The sequence below is a fragment of the Abramis brama genome (genome assembly GCF_963993115.1).
Source record: "Abramis brama genome assembly, chromosome: 4".
In the NCBI taxonomy this organism is placed as follows: Eukaryota; Metazoa; Chordata; class Actinopteri; order Cypriniformes; family Leuciscidae; genus Abramis; species Abramis brama.
In genome coordinates this window covers 58,447,924-58,466,809 of record NC_139966.1, presented here as the reverse complement: position 1 = coordinate 58,466,809, position 18,886 = coordinate 58,447,924, and the positions used below count along the sequence as shown (strand labels likewise).

Genomic DNA, 18,886 nt, shown 5'->3' with positions numbered 1-18,886 from the left:
ACCCCGTGATTCTACAATAAACCAGTTAAAGTCAGATTTGAAGCCATGTCTCTATCGCAGCCTCGCACACTGAGACCGTGTGTTTAACCACTCGCCCATCATGACCCGACAGCAGTGAATATAACCAGCAGTGCAATCATTAGCAGCGTTTCCATTAGAGATTTGCACAAAACTTTTGCGATATTTTCTAAATGTCGATAAAAAAAACTTGCGCAATGACGGTTGTTTCCATTAACCGGTGTTATGCAACTAAAACTTATTTTTTTCCTTGCGATAAGTCATTCCAAAAATCATGCAAACTGATGTTGTTAGTGTTGTGTATATCTCAGCCACCGCACTAGCCATTATTTCTAAAGGAAGGAGACGTAGTCATGTTGTCCAACATTAATGGTAAGGAAAGACCCTTATACTGGGAGCGGGAGTTTCTCCCTCATTTCTGCTTCAAAGTCTTGATCAATTGTGGCATTTCTTTGTTGCTTAAGGACATTATAAACACTCTTATATGAAGTGAGGTTTTGTTCCTGTTTGGCCTGTTCACTGATTAGCCTGAAATCATATCAAACGGGTCTGATGATGCAAGAACAGTGCGATTGGATTTAACATTTTTGACTGAGAAACCCTGATTCAGGGTTGAGGAACTGAAAGCACGTTCGGTGGATTAATACTTTCGGTTTAATGAACAGAAATCCACATTTTGTAAGACTGTCAGTTTAATGATAAACAATGAAAGCTGCAGCCAATTATCATCATGACTCTAACCAATTAGAGTTAAGCATCAATCAAATACTAGTGTACAAATCCACAATGTAACGTCTGTGAGTTTGACCATCATTTGTGTTTATTTGAGTTCAAATACAGTATCACACATCACCGAATGCATCATGATCCAAACATCTTGATTTACGTGCGAAAGCGACTTGAAATGTGAATTTGCACAAATGAGATGCTAGCGTTAGGCTTCTTATTAAAGTCAATGCAAAAACATTAATGTAAACTCATTCAAAAGACATTCAGTAGAAACAGTCCTAAATTTTTTTTACATTTTTAAAAAATTGTTTTTAATTTAATGGCACGTTTGATTGGCTAAAGATCCCTGAGTGCGTAGTTAATTTCCTTTTCAAAAACAATCAAAACACTAGAGGGGCGTCGGCCTCATTAGCATATCGATGGAACTTCGGACCTATCAGCTTCTCGCTGAAACGACTAGGCTCCGCCCCTTTCCACCAATCAGCTGCTGGATAGATGTACCACATGACCACACCAGACGGGTTGACCGACACAACAAACTCTGTGCTGTCCTTCAGTTCAGGCAAACGCTTCTCCCAAAACACATCAAACACCTGAGAGAGAGAGAGAGAGAGAGAGAGAGAGAGAGAGAGAGAGGGGGAGAGAGAGAGAGAGAGAGGGGGAGAGAGAGAGGGAGAGAGAGGGAGAGAGGGAGAGAGGGAGCGAGAGAGCGAGGGAGAGAGCGAGAGAGGGAGAGAGGGAGAGAGAGAGGGAGAGAGCGAGGGAGGGAGCGAGAGAGCGAGAGAGGGAGAGAGGGAGAGAGGGAGAGAGCGAGGGAGAGAGGGAGAGAGCGAGGGAGAGAGAGAGGGAGAGAGAGAGGGAGAAAGGGAGAGAGCGAGGGAGAGAGGGAGAGAGCGAGGGAGAGAGGGAGAGAGGGAGAGAGCGAGGGAGAGAGGGAGAGAGCGAGGGAGAGAGGGAGAGAGGGAGAGAGAGAGAGAGACTTTGACTTTTAAAGGTCGATTTATTTACTAAAAAATAAAAAATAACTTTTCACATTAACAGTGTTTCCAGGAGAAAAGAATTAAAAGAGAATAGAAAATAAATAATCCTTTTCAAACACAGTTACACTTAAATATACATTTCCAAACAGCCATCATCATCAACATTTATTAATTTGTATTTAAACATTTCCATGTCATTGACCAGTTTATAGAAAGTAAATTCTACTTTAATACAAGATTTTAGTAAACCCTTTACCCTTTTTTATTAGTCGATAAAGTTTTAAATATGGATATTTTTCTTACACGAACGCATCGCTTCCCTTCAGAAGGCCTTTATTAACCCCCGGAGCCGTGAGGAGCACTTTATCATGGATAGATGCACTTTTATGATGGATAGATGCACTTTTATGATGGATAGATGCACTTTTATGATGGATAGATGCACTTTTATCATGGATAGATGCACTTTTATCATTGATGGATGCGCTTTGATGGACTTCCAAAAAAATAAACCCAGTGACTCCCATTATAAAGCTTAGAAGAGCCAGGATATTGTATTCGTCTGAAAGAGGAATGTCATATACACCTAGGATGGCTTGAGGGCGAGTAAATCATAGGCTTATTTTCATTTTTGGGTGAACTATCCCTTTAACAGAGAGAGAGAGAGAGAGAGAGAGAGAGAGAGAGGGGGGGGGGTCGTCTGTTTGTCAGCTTGTCTGTGTTTAAAGGCTCACCTCATACACTCCAGGTGTGTATCCCAGCGTCTTCAGAGATGTCATGTATCGATACGGCATATCTGTCCTCCTGCTGAAGAACACCAGAGCGCTGGCTCCTTTAGAGAGAGGTCGCAGGTACACCTCAATCCCGGTCTTCTCCTGAGAGAGACACACAAGCATCGCTTTCAAACTGTGCAAACTGCTCTGTTTCTCATGCACTGCTCAGCTCTTGAGCTCTATTCAAGATATCAGGTCAAAAATGCACTTGTATGAGTTTTTGTCTCATATCATATCATATGATATAGTTAAGCAATATATCACACGAGTGCAAATGCGATACTGATTTTATACAACAGTTTTATAAAAAAAAAAGTAAATTTTCTGTTATATTTAAGACACAATATTGTCTGTTTTTGCTCAATATTTGCTCAATAAGTTCAATAAGCTCAAGTTTCGTTTTTTTAAATATTTACTCTCCCTCATGTCGTTTCAAACCTGTATAACTTTCTTTCTTTAGTGGAACAAAGATATTTTGAAGAATGTTGGTAATCAAACTGTTTCGGTCTGTAAATGTATTTAAATACCAATTCAGATGCAGCTTCTGGAAAAAAAACATGGCTAAGCATTTATGAGTAATAGCTTCTATGTTGAATCTTATAAAATACGTCTCTCTAAAGCTATTTTTCTAATGTCTACTTGATGCCATTCTCATTTAACACAATAATGACTTTAAATTAACTTTTTAAAGGGTAATTTCTCAGCCGAATTTCATGTGCGATTAATTAACAGGCATGTCATGTAATTAATTAGATTAAAAAAATGAATCGCTTGACATCTATTCGTTAAATTTGACCCTTTTCACCTGTAGTGTCTTAGCTTAAGAAATTAAATAAATAAAATAAATTTGATTATTAATTATAATAAATTATAACCATTATTAATAAAGTAATACAAATCTGTTTAAATAATAAATGCTACTATATTTAAATAAAAAAATTAAAAATACAGTGCAGTGTAAAAGTGAGCACCTTTATTAATATTTTGAATTAGCTATCATTTTAATATTTTTAGTGTTAGTTTTAGTTTAATTTTAGCAATTTGCTTGTCATTTTATTTTATTTTTTTTAATTAAATTTTGCTTTTTTTAAAATTTAATTTAGTTTAAGGTTTTCACACTAATATTTATATTTCATTTAATGTTTTTAATAGTTGTAGTTTCATATCTTTAATAGTCTTAGTCAATACCCCTGCATTTTTATTCATATTTTGAATTAGCTATTATTTTTAGTATTCATTTTAGTTTAATTTTTAGCAATTTGCTTTTGTCATTTTAGTTTTTTTAGGTTTAATTTTTTTATTTAATTTAGTTTAATGTTTTCAACTAATATTTATATTTCATTTAATGTTTTTAACAGTCTTAGCCCACCTAGAGCCAAAGGCAACAGTGAAACCCGATCCTGTAGATTACTGACCTTGAACAGGCGTCTGCCCTGGATGCCTAAGTGGTCCTGATTGATGGCGATGACGGCTTTATTCTGCAGGATTGCGCGAGCGTCGCTGCTAATCGTACGCAGGTCGTTGGACATGAAGAGAGGAGCGGCCATGATCGCCCACAGTGCCATCTGAGCGCGCGATTGGTCCAGGCTGAGGCCGAAGTCTCCAATCAGCAACTGAGGATGATGCAAATGAGCATAAATCATTAGCATAAATCACTAGCATAAATCATGCTTTTCTGTGGCTGCATTTACACTGCAAGTCTTAATGCACAGATCCGATCTTTTGACCATATGTGACCAGTCATTTTTTTGAAATTAATATTTACACATCATATGAAAGCTGAATAAATAAGCTTTCCATTGATGTATGGTTTGTTAAGACCCGTGTATACGCAGCCAGTGATGATGAGCTCACCATGTCGGGGTCGTTCCACTGACCCGGTCCGGCCACGGGTTGCAGAACGTCCTGATTGTTAAAGAACCAGTCCACGATTCCCAGTACGCTATCCCACGAGTCCTGGATGTCAGCGTAGTTCCGCCACAGGTTACAGATCTGACCCAGCAGCGTGTAGTTCACCTGAGAACACTCATCGTTAGCGGTGTAACGATCCCTCACGTCACGATTCAATACATATCACGATACTGAACTCACGATACGATATTATCGCGATACTGAACTCACGATACCATATTATCGCGATACCATATTATCGCGATACTGAACTCACGATACGATATTATCACGATACTGAACTCACGATACCATATTATCGCGATACTGAACTCACGATACGATATTATCGCGATACTGAACCAGGGTGGGAATTATGTAATTTTAGGGGCAAGGCCATTTGGCCTCCACCTTTTTTTTTTTTTTAGGGGCACCAAGGCCATATGACAGGGCACAAAGGCCATCATACAATTCAATGGTTTTCCCATTCAGATTGATAGCATAACATCCTAATTTGGAATAAGACATGGATTATGACTATTTTAATAAAAATAACATTTTTTAATGAGAGAGAGAGAGAGAGCGCCATTACATCCAGAAGGTATACACCCTCACACAACAATAGAAACAACATAAATGCCAATAAAAGCATTCAGAAACACCACAAATGCCAATAAATTAATAATTTCCTGCATTGTCGAACGCTCTTCTTCATGTGTTTCAAATATGGACTATAATGTTCAGTAGAGCGCCCTCAGGCTGCTGGTATGAATTGAAAACACAGCACATCAGTATACAGCGCTCATAATGATTACATCGACGCATTTGGCTATAAATTCAATAAAATATTATTCCTGTCAATAGAAATCTGATGTAAACTGAGAATATATCAATATTTCTCCAAATCTGCACACTTTTGAGCTAAAAGCCGTGAGGGACGTTGTTTTGTGAATCGCTTTCATGACGACAGCACAGGAGTTTTTTATGAATGGGAGCGTCTGACGCTCATAATTCATATTAAAGGTATCGACTCATTTTTGCATTTCATAACTCCTGACACAAATTAAGTGAGTCTTATATCTTTTTAATGATGTAAGTTATAGTTTGTCAAGGTAATAACATTAAATCTTATAGTAACTTTGAACTATTAAAAAAAAACGCTTCAGTGCGCCGACGCCGTTACCTCTGGAACCTTGCATAGGGCCCTTTTCTGAAAAGGGCACTTATCTACTAGCAAATAGATTTTGATATTTTTAGGTCAAACCGTTCTTGTCTGTCAGTCATATAATGCAGGTCTATGGTCACGGTCTCAAAGAGCATCCACAGAGTCCAAATTAAAACAATTCCCCATCGTCCAAATTAAACAATTCCCCATCGTAAGTACACATTGATGGCCTAAGACACGAAACGAGCGGTTTGTGTGAGAAAACAAACAGTATTTATATCGTTTTTACCTCTTGTAACACAGCGACGTCCAAGTGATCTGAGGGCGCCCGCGCTTCCTGCTGTGTGACGTGTGCGCAGACTGGTGCATAGATAGACATATAGATTTCGCCTTGGCTACGGCAGTTCATGAACGAATGCCGTAACCAAGGCGAAATCTAGTGCATATATCTATGCACCAGTGTCGACAACAGAGTGTCGTTCTTCTGTTAGTGCTGACGTTACATGCTTCTTGCACTGCTGTTTTGATGCGTGAGATCATCGATGTGATTATGACACTGCACCTGCGCGAATCCACAAACTAATTGAAGTTCAGAGACTACTTGGGTGGAACTTGGACAGGGCCAGGGCACACAGGCCACTGTGGCCGTACGATGATTTTTTTTTCACGGGGCATGAAGGCCAAAGTGTAGGGCAACGGCGGCCATGGCCGCGTGGCCGCGGTATAATTCCCACCCTGTACTGAACTCACAATACCATATTATCGCGATACTGAACTCACGATACGATATTATCACGATACTGAACTCACGATACCATATTATCGCGATACTGAACTCACGATACGATATTATCGCGATACTGAACTCACAATACCATATTATCGCGATACTGAACTCACAATACCATATTATCGCGATACTGAACTCACAATACCATATTATCGCGATACTGAACTCACAATACCATATTATCGAGATACCATATTATCGCGATACTGAACTCACGATACGATATTATCACGATACTGAACTCACGATACCATATTATCGCGATACTGAACTCACAATACCATATTATCGCGATACTGAACTCACAATACCATATTATCGCGATACTGAACTCACGATACCATATTATCGAGATACCATATTATCGCGTTACTGAACTCATGATACGATATTATCACGATACTGAACTCACGATACCATATTATCGCGATACTGAACTCACGATACCATATTATCGCGATACTGAACTCACGATACGATATTATCGCGATAATGAACTCACGATACCATATTATCGCGATACTGAACTCACGATACCATATTATCGCGATACTGAACTCACGATACCATATTATCGCGATACTGAACTCACGATACGATATTATCGCGATACTGAACTCACAATACCATATTATCGCGATACTGAACTCACAATACCATATTATCGCGATACTGAACTCACGATACCATATTATCGAGATACCATATTATCGCGATACTGAACTCACGATACGATATTATCACGATACTGAACTCACGATACCATATTATCGCGATACTGAACTCACAATACCATATTATCGCGATACTGAACTCACAATACCATATTATCGCGATACTGAACTCACAATACGATATTATCGCGATACTGAACTCACGATACCATATTATCGAGATACCATATTATCGCGATACTGAACTCACGATACGATATTATCACGATACTGAACTCACGATACCATATTATCGCGATACTGAACTCACGATACCATATTATCGCGATACTGAACTCACGATACGATATTATCGCGATACTGAACTCACGATACCATATTATCGCGATATTGAACTCACGATACGATATTATCGCGATACTGAACTCACGATACGATATTATCGCGATACTGAACTCACGAAACCATATTATCACGATACTGAACTCACGATACCATATTATCACGATACTGAACTCACGATATGATATTATCGCGATACTGAACTCACAATGCCATATTATCGCGATACTGAACTCACAATGCCATATTATCGCGATACTCACGATACCATATTATCGTGATACTGAACTCACAATGCCATATTATCGCGATACTGAACTCACAATGCCATATTATCGCGATACTGAACTCACGATACGATATTATCGCGATACTGAACTCACAATGCCATATTATTGCGATACTGAACTCACAATGCCATATTATCGCGATACTCACGATACCATATTATCATGATACTGAACTCACAATGCCATATTATCGCGATACTGAACTCACAATGCCATATTACTGAACTCACGATACCATATTATCACGATACTGAACTCACGATACCATATTATCACGATACTGAACTCACGATACGATATTATCGCGATACTGAACTCACAATGCCATATTATCGCGATACTGAACTCACAATGCCATATTATCGCGATACTCGCGATACGATATTATCGCGATACTGAACTCACAATGCCATATTATCGCGATACTCGCGATACGATATTATCGCGATACTGAACTCACAATGCCATATTATCGCGATACTGAACTCACGATACCATATTATCGCGATACTGAACTCACAATGCCATATTATCGCGATACTGAACTCACAATGCCATATTATCGCGATACTGAACTCACAATGCCATATTATCACGATACTGAACTCACAATGCCATATTATCGCGATACTGAACTCACGATACGATATTATCGCGATACTGAACTCACAATGCCATATTATCGCGATACTCACGATACCATATTATCATGATACTGAACTCACAATGCCATATTATCGCGATACTGAACTCACAATGCCATATTACTGAACTCACGATACCATATTATCACGATACTGAACTCACGATACCATATTATCACGATACTGAACTCACGATACGATATTATCGCGATACTGAACTCACAATGCCATATTATCGCGATACTGAACTCACAATGCCATATTATCGCGATACTCGCGATACGATATTATCGCGATACTGAACTCACGATACCATATTATCGAGATACCATATTATCGCGATACTGAACTCACGATACGATATTATCACGATACTGAACTCACGATACCATATTATCGCGATACTGAACTCACGATACCATATTATCGCGATACTGAACTCACGATACGATATTATCGCGATACTGAACTCACGATACCATATTATCGCGATATTGAACTCACGATACGATATTATCGCGATACTGAACTCACGATACGATATTATCGCGATACTGAACTCACGAAACCATATTATCACGATACTGAACTCACGATACCATATTATCACGATACTGAACTCACGATATGATATTATCGCGATACTGAACTCACAATGCCATATTATCGCGATACTGAACTCACAATGCCATATTATCGCGATACTCACGATACCATATTATCGTGATACTGAACTCACAATGCCATATTATCGCGATACTGAACTCACAATGCCATATTATCGCGATACTGAACTCACGATACGATATTATCGCGATACTGAACTCACAATGCCATATTATCGCGATACTGAACTCACAATGCCATATTATCGCGATACTCACGATACCATATTATCATGATACTGAACTCACGATACCATATTATCACGATACTGAACTCACGATACGATATTATCGCGATACTGAACTCACAATGCCATATTATCGCGATACTGAACTCACAATGCCATATTATCGCGATACTCGCGATACGATATTATCGCGATACTGAACTCACAATGCCATATTATCGCGATACTGAACTCACGATACCATATTATCGCGATACTGAACTCACAATGCCATATTATCGCGATACTGAACTCACAATGCCATATTATCGCGATACTGAACTCACGATACGATATTATCGCGATACTGAACTCACAATGCCATATTATCGCGATACTGAACTCACAATGCCATATTATCGCGATACTCACGATACCATATTATCATGATACTGAACTCACAATGCCATATTATCGCGATACTGAACTCACAATGCCATATTACTGAACTCACGATACCATATTATCACGATACTGAACTCACGATACCATATTATCACGATACTGAACTCACGATACGATATTATCGCGATACTGAACTCACAATGCCATATTATCGCGATACTGAACTCACAATGCCATATTATCGCGATACTCGCGATACGATATTATCGCGATACTGAACTCACAATGCCATATTACTGAACTCACGATACCATATTATCACGATACTGAACTCACAATGCCATATTATCGCGATACTGAACTCACGATACCATATTATCGCGATACTGAACTCACAATGCCATATTATCGCGATACTGAACTCACAATGCCATATTATCACGATACTGAACTCACGATACCATATTATCGCGATACTGAACTCACAATGCCATATTATCACGATACTGAACTCACAATGCCATATTATCACGATACTGAACTCACGATATCATATTATCACGATACTGAACTCACGATACCATATTATCGTGATACTGAACTCACGATACCATATTATCGCGATACTGAACTCACAATACGAACTCACGATATCATATTATCACGATACTGAACTCACGATACCATATTATCGCGATACTGAACTCACAATGCCATATTATCACAATACTGAACTCACAATACCATATTATTGCGATACTCCAAGACATTTGATAAAAGGTTAACAAATAACGTCCTGTTGATTAAAATGCTAAATTTGATATACATTATGTGTGTAAATGAATAGTCTTGGACTTGGTTCTGAAACCCAATGAACAATAGAGACACCAGAATAACAATATTCATGATTCTGAAGCTGAAAATACAGAATTATTTTAGACGAATATGTTTCACTCTTTCACTGACTACATATATTTATAATAATGTATAGGCCACTTTTACTGGTAACATCAGACATTTGGCATTATCAGGACCCACAAATATGCATTATTATACATTATATTCAACATTATATAGTAGTTTAATGCAGTACTGACACTGAAACTCTGTAAAAAAATTCTCTCACACAGTGATTTTTAGTTTGGATGAACTATCCACGATATATATTGATGCAGTTTTGTATTGCGATATATTTTGACACGATACACCCCTATTAATCATATATTACAATTCCATCGTGCTTCAGATTAGAGAGACACTACAGTAACTTTACTCACTTTAGGAGGGAGTCCGCCCTGGTAGGCAGGCCAACTGCAGGAGTAGCCAATGGGACGGCCCGTAGCGTTCAGGGCCTTCGACATCATCGGATAGCCTGTGTTTAAATATAATCAACAAAAGATAATGAGAATCTCAAAGTCTTGCTGTTGTTTCAGGCTCTACTAGAACAGGTTTTCCTGCTTGAATGTTGATTATTTTCCTCATATTCTCCATTGTTGCGGCTCCTCTCTTCCCAGTCTGTCAGTAACGCTCTGTTTACTTCCTGTCTCTATGAAGCCCCTCCTTATGAAAAGCACACTGTGCTCTGATTGGTCGGCTGGAGCAGTGTGTTGTGATTGGTCGAGCGCTTTGAGTGTGTTTGGGAAATGTCCCGCCCCTTTCCATAACCGGCAGTTTAACACACTACTAACTAACTAAAACAGGCCCCGCCCCTTTATTCTGCGCATTAATTATTCAAATGAGGAATACTGTGTTGGTTCCCTCACCTTGTTCCTGATAGCTGGAGTTTGAGTAACAGCCGTCCAGTTTGAGCATGTCGATTTCCCAGTCCGCAAACGTCTGGGCGTCTATCTGCACTTTATCCAGAGTTGTTCCCGGATATCCGCCACACGTAAGTGTGCCCATGTCTCCATAAATGCCCAGCTTTAGCCCACGATCATGGATGTAACGCGCCAAATGAGGAATGCCATGTGGAAACCTGCAGATTGATTCACAATAACATGAGATGAAGGAGCAAAGCTTCTGCTGTAGAGCTGCAGGATTCATCGCAATTTTCATGTAATCGCAGTTAAAGCTGCAGTGTGTGATGTTTAGCGGCATCTAGTGGTGAGGTTACGAACTGAATTGTGAATTGTGTGAGAGGTGCCCTCTGGTGTTCAGATGGAGTGTGTGTGTGTGTGTGTGTGAGAGATGCCCTCTGGTGTTCAGATGGAGTGTGTGTGTGTGTGTGTGAGAGATGCCCTCTGGTGTTCAGATGGAGTGTGTGTATGTGTGTGTGTGTGAGAGATGCCCTCTGGTGTTCAGATGGAGTGTGTGTGTGTGTGTGTGTGTGTGTGAGAGATGCCCTCTGGTGTTCAGATGGATGCGTGGAGTGTGTGTGTGTGTGTGTGTGTGAGGTGCCCTCTGGTGTTCAGATGGAGTGTGTGTGTGTGTGTGTGTGTGAGAGATGCCCTCTGGTGTTCAGATGGAGTGTGTGTGTGTGAGAGAGATGCCCTCTGGTGTTCAGATGGAGTGTGTGTGTGTGTGTGTGTGTGAGAGAGATGCCCTCTGGTGTTCAGATGGATGCGTGGAGTGTGTGTGTGTGTGTGAGACTCTGGTGTTCAGATGGATATGTGGAGTGTGTGTGTGTGTGTGTGTGTGTGTGTGAGACTCTGGTGTTCAGATGGATATGTGGAGTGTGTGTGTGTGTGTGTGTGAGACTCTGGTGTTCAGATGGATATGTGGAGTGTGTGTGTGTGTGTGTGTGTGTGTGAGACTCTGGTGTTCAGATGGATATGTGGAGTGTGTGTGTGTGTGTGTGTGTGTGAGAGATGCCCTCTGGTGTTCAGATGGAGTGTGTGTGTGTGTGTGTGTGTGTGTGTGAGAGAGAGAGATGCCCTCTGGTGTTCAGATGGATATGTGGTGTGTGTGTGTGTGTGTGTGTGTGTGTGTGAGACTCTGGTGTTCAGATGTATATTCTCTATTCTGCTATCAGAAGGTCAGAGGTCAGAGGTCAGCACCGTTTGGGGTCGGCCTGCAGTCGGCCCTGACTGTCTCTCTGTTTGGAGGACCAGCAGTCGTCGATGTTGATGTAGACGTAACCCAGCTCTCTCCAACCGTCCTCCGACAGTCTGTCGGCCATGTCTGTGAACAACGACTCGCTGCAGGAGGAACACACACACACACACACACACACACACACACACACACACACACCCCGTCAGCGCTGGGATTCTTCACGCATTCAGCGTAACAGTGTGAATGTTAGATGAAAAACATAGACTTGAAGAACATTAGAAACGTTGGCAATGAACTGAAATAAATTAAAGATAAAGCAATAAAATTATTAACTGGAAACAAATAATCTATAACTGAAGTAAACCTGAAATTCAAATAAATTTAACCTAAATAGTGATATAAAACATTATATATATAAAAAATAATCAAATAAAAAAAATAACAAAAAGATTTTAAAAAATACACTAAAATTAAAATGGAAAATATTAATATAAAAGCGAATTCAAAATATGAATACAAATTATAAAAATATTTGTATTAATTGAAAAAAAGCTGAAATAAAAAAAATGGATAAATATTAGATAAGAAAACAAAGTAAACGAAAATTAGAAATGGTGCCTTGGCAATAAACTGAAATAATTTTACATTTTTGTTGATGAAATAAAGCTGAAATTAACTAATTAAAAATAAATAAATTAAACCTAAATAGTAATACTAACTAAAAGAATGGACAAAAGCACATACAATTATTAAAAATAATCAGAAAACAGAACTTATAAATATTAATGAAAACAATAATAGTATATAAATAATACTAAAACTATTTGTGTTAATTAAATTAAATATAAAAATTTGATGAAAAACCAAAACTAATAGAACTCACAAAAGCGGAATTTTCAACTTAAACTGAAATATGCGATATGCATAAATATGCTGATTCTGGATCAGTAAGCGCCACTGCACTAAAACTGAAATATGCGAACGAAAGGCTGATTCTGGATCACCTGATGCAGTTCTGCGGGTCGCTCTCACAGTCGATGTCACACCGGAAGCGTTCCCATGCCAACCAGCCCATGGGAGGGGTCCTCATCAGACCGTTGTCCAGAGCCAAGGTGGCCGAGGAGAACGCCAGAGCCAGAGTCAGTGCTGACCACTGCATATCTGAAACACACCGTACTAACACTCATTCTGAAGGCAAGGTATTTAAATCAACTTGTTTTGAGTTGAGAAAAGAAAGTCTTCCAAGTATTCATCACTTCCGTGAGCTCATTGTTTCTGCATTAAATTATTACATTGTTTAAATGTATAATTTTTTAGCTAACTGTGACTTTGTATATGTACATTTCTGAAATACATAACTTAGTTTCCTCTGATAACAGATCACTCTAAACTGTAATGTGGACTCATGAATTTTCTGTAAAGCTGCTTTGAAATGGTGTATATTGTGAAAAGCGCTGTACAAATAAACGTGAATTAAACGTGAATTTAATTTAATTACTTGACAGGAAGTAAGAATGACATTTTATGTGAAGTCACATTTATTTACACAGATTGTATTGAATTCAATTATGAAACGCCTTCAACTTCATAAGATATTAGTGACGTTATTTAAATCAAGTCAGTTCAATGTCAAATACAATACTATATAAAACTGAGATGTTACATTCTATTTTTCCAAATGTAGCAATTTTGTAAACAAATGTAACAATGAACTTTATAAGCGGAATTTTTGACACAAACACTGAATGATTACATTGTGTTTTAAACCAACACGAACACAACATTAATGTGGAATTAGACCATTTCAAATATATTTTGCACTACTAAAGCTTTATTTTAATGTCTGTTGTAAACATCATGAGAGAAACACCTGAACACCTGTCAGTGTCACATGACTCACATGATACACACGTGACTTTCACACACACAGGTAAAGTAAACATCCTTAAGAACCCTAACCTTAAAAAATCTTCCTCATATATATATATATGGAACAAACAGCGATATCAATCTCATATTTAATAATAACTCATCACAATAAATGAGCACGTCTTTTACTTCCTGTTAGACACTTCCTGTTAGAATGCACAACACGAATCTATATGTGCATCGCATACATTATAGCATATATAAATGAAGAATTGTTTAAATCTCCATATGCATTGATATTCTATAGAACTGCGTTGATCAGATGAATTAGAATAGAGTTAAAAACCTGAATGAAACTGATGCACGCGATTGATTATGGTTTCATCACTCACCGGATCCGGATCCAGATCTTCTCTCACTCCGAATCAGATGTCACTGCTTTTCTGGGTCGGATCGGTTCAGTTCTGCTGCTGGAAACAGCTCTCTCTCTCTCACACACACACACACACACACACTCTCACTCTCTCTGTGTGTGTGTGTTTGATCCAGCGGGTCATGTGACCGCATCATGTCATGTGACGCAGCATCAGCTGACCGATTGTTCATGAGGAAGTTCCACATACATACAAAACATTTCGATTTTAAGCTAAATTGTTGTGATGTTATAAGTAAAATCAAATAAACTATTAGAGCCTGTAGTATTATAAGTCCCCATGAAATCAAAATGGACAGTGCCTATTTTTTATGCCATATTGCTATATTTTAGGCTATTATAAATATATGCACATCAAATATCCTCGTAATCTTCAATCAAAATAACTTCCCCTCCTTCTTGCAGCGACATCTCTTTAGATACGGTCTTATAGAGTAAATCCTCCATTCATTTTCTCCACAGGGAAATTGGTTTTAACGATAACTTATGAATCATTAAAGACAGCCTTACTGTGAGCTATGAGGTTGATAAACAATGGTTTTTGCTTCTGCTGAAAGCATCAGCATACTTTATTTCAGCTTTTTTTTATTTTTTAATAATCATGTTTAAGGGTGAAATTCCTGGTGAACACTACATTACCCATGATGCTGTGCAGAAAATTGCACCAGAGTCGAAAAAAGCAACCAAGCCAAGCTCCGCCCACTCCCATGAAATCGAGTCGATCTACCTATATGCTAAATGAGTAGTTATATATTTCTCCATTTTTAATTTAATCTTTCTGTCTGCAATGCTTCATGGGATTGTAGTTCTTTCCCTCACTAAAGCCTTTAAGTACCTTTGTCTTTTTGTCTGATTTTCAGAAACATTTTTGCTTCAAATCAAAGTGTTCAGTTAGTGTTGTGACTCTCCCCGTAGCTGATTCTCTGATGACCTGTCACTCTGATGAGATCCACCAATAGCAAACCACAACCATCAAATCAGTTCCCCAAGGACAAAATCAAGCCCCGCCCACATTTGTTCTAGTTCCAGAAGCGTTTCACTCGGATATACGGCACAATAAGAGAGTAAAATCCAGCGCAACTTCCCTTTCATACTGACTTTAAGCAACAGACAGTCCAGTTGATCTAGAATAACTTGATTTACAATTAAAAACGATAAACACTGAACAACACACACACAAAGGAAACGACACGTTCTACACAGTATAATCTCTTTTTTTATTACAAGATGAGCTTGAACAGTTCTCCACCCGATGCTAATTTGCACATGGTTCTTTTCCAAAGGTCCCTGTAGATTAAACCCGGTTCGGAGAAATCCTAGCGTTTGCTCAGCACACTATTATACAGTAGAGAGACTCGTCGTCAGGTAAAACACAAACATCAGCACACAGAAACAGAAAATATGCTTGTAAAACAACAAAGGAGGTTTGTACCCAGACAGCAACACAGTGTCGACTCGGATCCGGGCCACATCTGGTACGTGTGGATTCCACGCGTATCCAGATGTGAGCCGGATGAGAGCCAGATGTGAGCTGGATGTGAACCGGATGTGGGCCAAATTTGAGCCGGATGAGAGTTAGATGTGGGCCGAATGTGAGCTGGTGCATATGGACTCCACGCATATCCGGATGTGAGCCGGATGAGAGCCAGATGTGGGCCGGATGTGAGCCGGATGAGAGTTAGATGTGGGCCGAATGTGAGCTGGTGCATATGGACTCCATGCATATCCGGATGTGAGCCGGATGAGAGCCAGATGTGGGCCGGATGTGAGCCGGATGAGAGTTAGATGTGGGTCAGATGTGAGACGGGTGTGAAACAGATGTGAGCCGGTGCATGTGGACTCCACGCGTATGTGGGTCAGATGTGAACCAGATGTGGGCCGGATGTGCGCTGGTACTTGTGGATTCCACTGGATGTGAGCCAGATGTGAGCCGGATGAGAGCTAGATGTGGGTCAGATGTGTAGCCGGATGTGAGCCGGATGTGGGCCGGATGTGAGCCAGATGTGAGCCGGATGTGAGCCGGATGAGAGTTAGATGTGGGTCAGATGTGAGACGGGTGTGAAACAGATGTGAGCCGGTGCATGTGGACTCCACGCGTATGTGGGTCAGATGTGAACCAGATGTGGGCCGGATGTGCGCTGGTACATGTGGATTCCACTGGATGTGAGCCAGATGAGAGCTAGATGTGGGTCAGATGTGTAGCCGGATGTGGGCCGGATGTGAGCCAGATGTGAGCCGGATGTGGGCCGGATGTGGGTCAGATGTGAACCGGATATGGGTCAGCACGATGTTGCTGTCTGGGATTAGAGACGCTGCTTGCTCTCGGCTGGATGGACGTGCATATGTGTGTGTGGGGCGTCTAATGCGCGGCCGTCCTCTTTAACCTACATAGGCATCAGACACGGCAATATAAAGATTTACTACAAAATTTGTCTGTACAAAAACTGCTTTTCTCTTTTTTTCTCGTTATAAATCTCCGTTGAATGACAAACAAAGTCGAGTTGCCTGTGACAGACAGAATGGACGCTAGTAGAAATTTTTCCTAGAAAAGTTGAAGTTTATCTAAATGACAGAACTTTGGTTTGAGTCGTTGATCATCATGACACCGAGTGTGAATGCGGCTGCGTCCCAAATAGCGAGGAATTACTTTGCAACCGCTAAAAAAGCATGTTCTATAGAGTATGAATGCGATCCGGATGTAGTGCATTGCCATGTTGTCATTATCATTCATAAAGTGTCCATCAGATGCACACTTCAGAAGTAATAGGTCGTACGGGTACTTTTTCACGAGTACTGTAAATTCAGACATACTGACTGTGTTTCGCCTACTATATAGTAGTGAAGTATGTGATTTAGGACGCAGCCCGCGACATACAACTGACGGACATTGTTTCATGGATTTTATTGGTGCCTTCAAGTAATTATTCATGTTGCTTTTCTTTGCGCTCCAACGTCATTGGTCTTCCCTTGGGTTACATTTTTTTTTACAAATTGAGTGTTCATCAGGACAGTTCATGTGAGGAATGCTTCAGTACACATAGAAAAACAAAAATGCTCAAAATTCAAACAAAAAATTATTTAGTTAATGTCTACATGTGTATCTGAATGCATACTTAAGGGAACTGACTTTAGGACCCAGCGGAACAGCTCATATAGAGATATAAGGCCATCTAGAGTCATGAAATATCATGTTATATTATTATTATTTTTTTCCACAAGAGGCAAAGACACCCAATGTAAGATATTTAGAGCTGAATTATGGGTTATGCATGAAATTGTGAGTTATTTTGAATTTAAGTTGGGGAATGGGAGTTATGAGGAATGTGCTTTTAAAGGTAAAGAAAAATAAAATAAAAAATCTCCAAAAGAATTGAATTAAAAAATATTATCAAAATGAAATAAAATAAGCTTTCTGGACAAAAAAAAAAAGAAGTATAATTTTAGGGCTTCGGGTCATTTTGACCCACGAGGGAAAGATGTGTTACAAAGATATTATTGCGTAAGATAATTTTAATTCAATTAATTTCTGTGTTTAAAACATTCTGCCTTCCAGCTTTAGCGGTCTCTTGCTCGTCATTCTGTTGCACTGGTGCTAAAAAGATTCCTGTGTTTGTCAGTGAGTAAAAAGGAAAGAAAGTAATTAAAAGCATTCATTTCGTTCACGCACATCAGATCATAATTAAGACTTTTGACATCTAATAATTCCTAACATTCCATGAACGTTCTCTCAAGGTTCTATTTTGAGTAACAAACATTCTAAAAACATTGCAGGAAGGTTTTTGTGTGACAAAACTAATAAGAACTTTCTCTAAAAGTTCATATTAATCTAATTAACGTCTAATAACTAGGGATGCACCGATATGAAAATTTTGGCCGATACCGATAACCGATAATTCTTTATATTTGAAAGCCGATAACCGATATATTGGCAGATAAATATAAACCCAAATTTTTATATAATTTTTAAGAGCCTGATTACAAAAACAAAAGTCTCACCATTAAAATCCATGACCCAAACACACAATTATAATAATGTTCTCATTATAATGTTATGTAGC

At 39.2% G+C, this 18,886-nt stretch overlaps 2 protein-coding genes across 3 annotated transcripts in view; both read right to left on the bottom strand.

Moving 5' to 3' along the window:
- Nucleotides 1–816: 816 nt before the first annotated feature.
- naga (N-acetylgalactosaminidase, alpha) overlaps nucleotides 817–18,886 on the bottom strand; it is a 45,860-nt gene continuing 27,790 nt past the window's right edge. Inside the window, exons 2-10 of one of the 2 annotated variants that reach the window (XM_084111022.1) lie at nucleotides 14,788–14,906; nucleotides 13,531–13,687; nucleotides 12,529–12,669; nucleotides 11,296–11,507; nucleotides 10,810–10,904; nucleotides 4,355–4,516; nucleotides 3,916–4,113; nucleotides 2,462–2,602; nucleotides 817–1,340 (exon numbers count right to left, since the gene is read on the bottom strand). In XM_084111022.1, coding sequence (XP_083967148.1) covers nucleotides 1,128–1,340; nucleotides 2,462–2,602; nucleotides 3,916–4,113; nucleotides 4,355–4,516; nucleotides 10,810–10,904; nucleotides 11,296–11,507; nucleotides 12,529–12,669; nucleotides 13,531–13,685 — 1,317 coding nt within the window. In that variant the 5' untranslated portion in view covers nucleotides 13,686–13,687; nucleotides 14,788–14,906 and the 3' untranslated portion in view covers nucleotides 817–1,127. Of the gene's footprint in view, nucleotides 1,341–2,461; nucleotides 2,603–3,915; nucleotides 4,114–4,354; nucleotides 4,517–10,809; nucleotides 10,905–11,295; nucleotides 11,508–12,528; nucleotides 12,670–13,530; nucleotides 13,688–14,787; nucleotides 14,973–18,886 lie in introns of those variants that run through there. The other variant, XM_084111021.1, reaches the window with a different exon arrangement.
- Nucleotides 16,032–18,886, bottom strand: part of LOC311080854 (glutamate receptor ionotropic, kainate 2) — a 60,141-nt gene continuing 57,286 nt past the window's right edge. The window contains exon 16 of the mRNA XM_084111019.1: nucleotides 16,032–18,886. This exon is cut by the window's right edge and continues 722 nt beyond it. The gene's annotated coding sequence lies outside the window, so the exon portion shown is untranslated.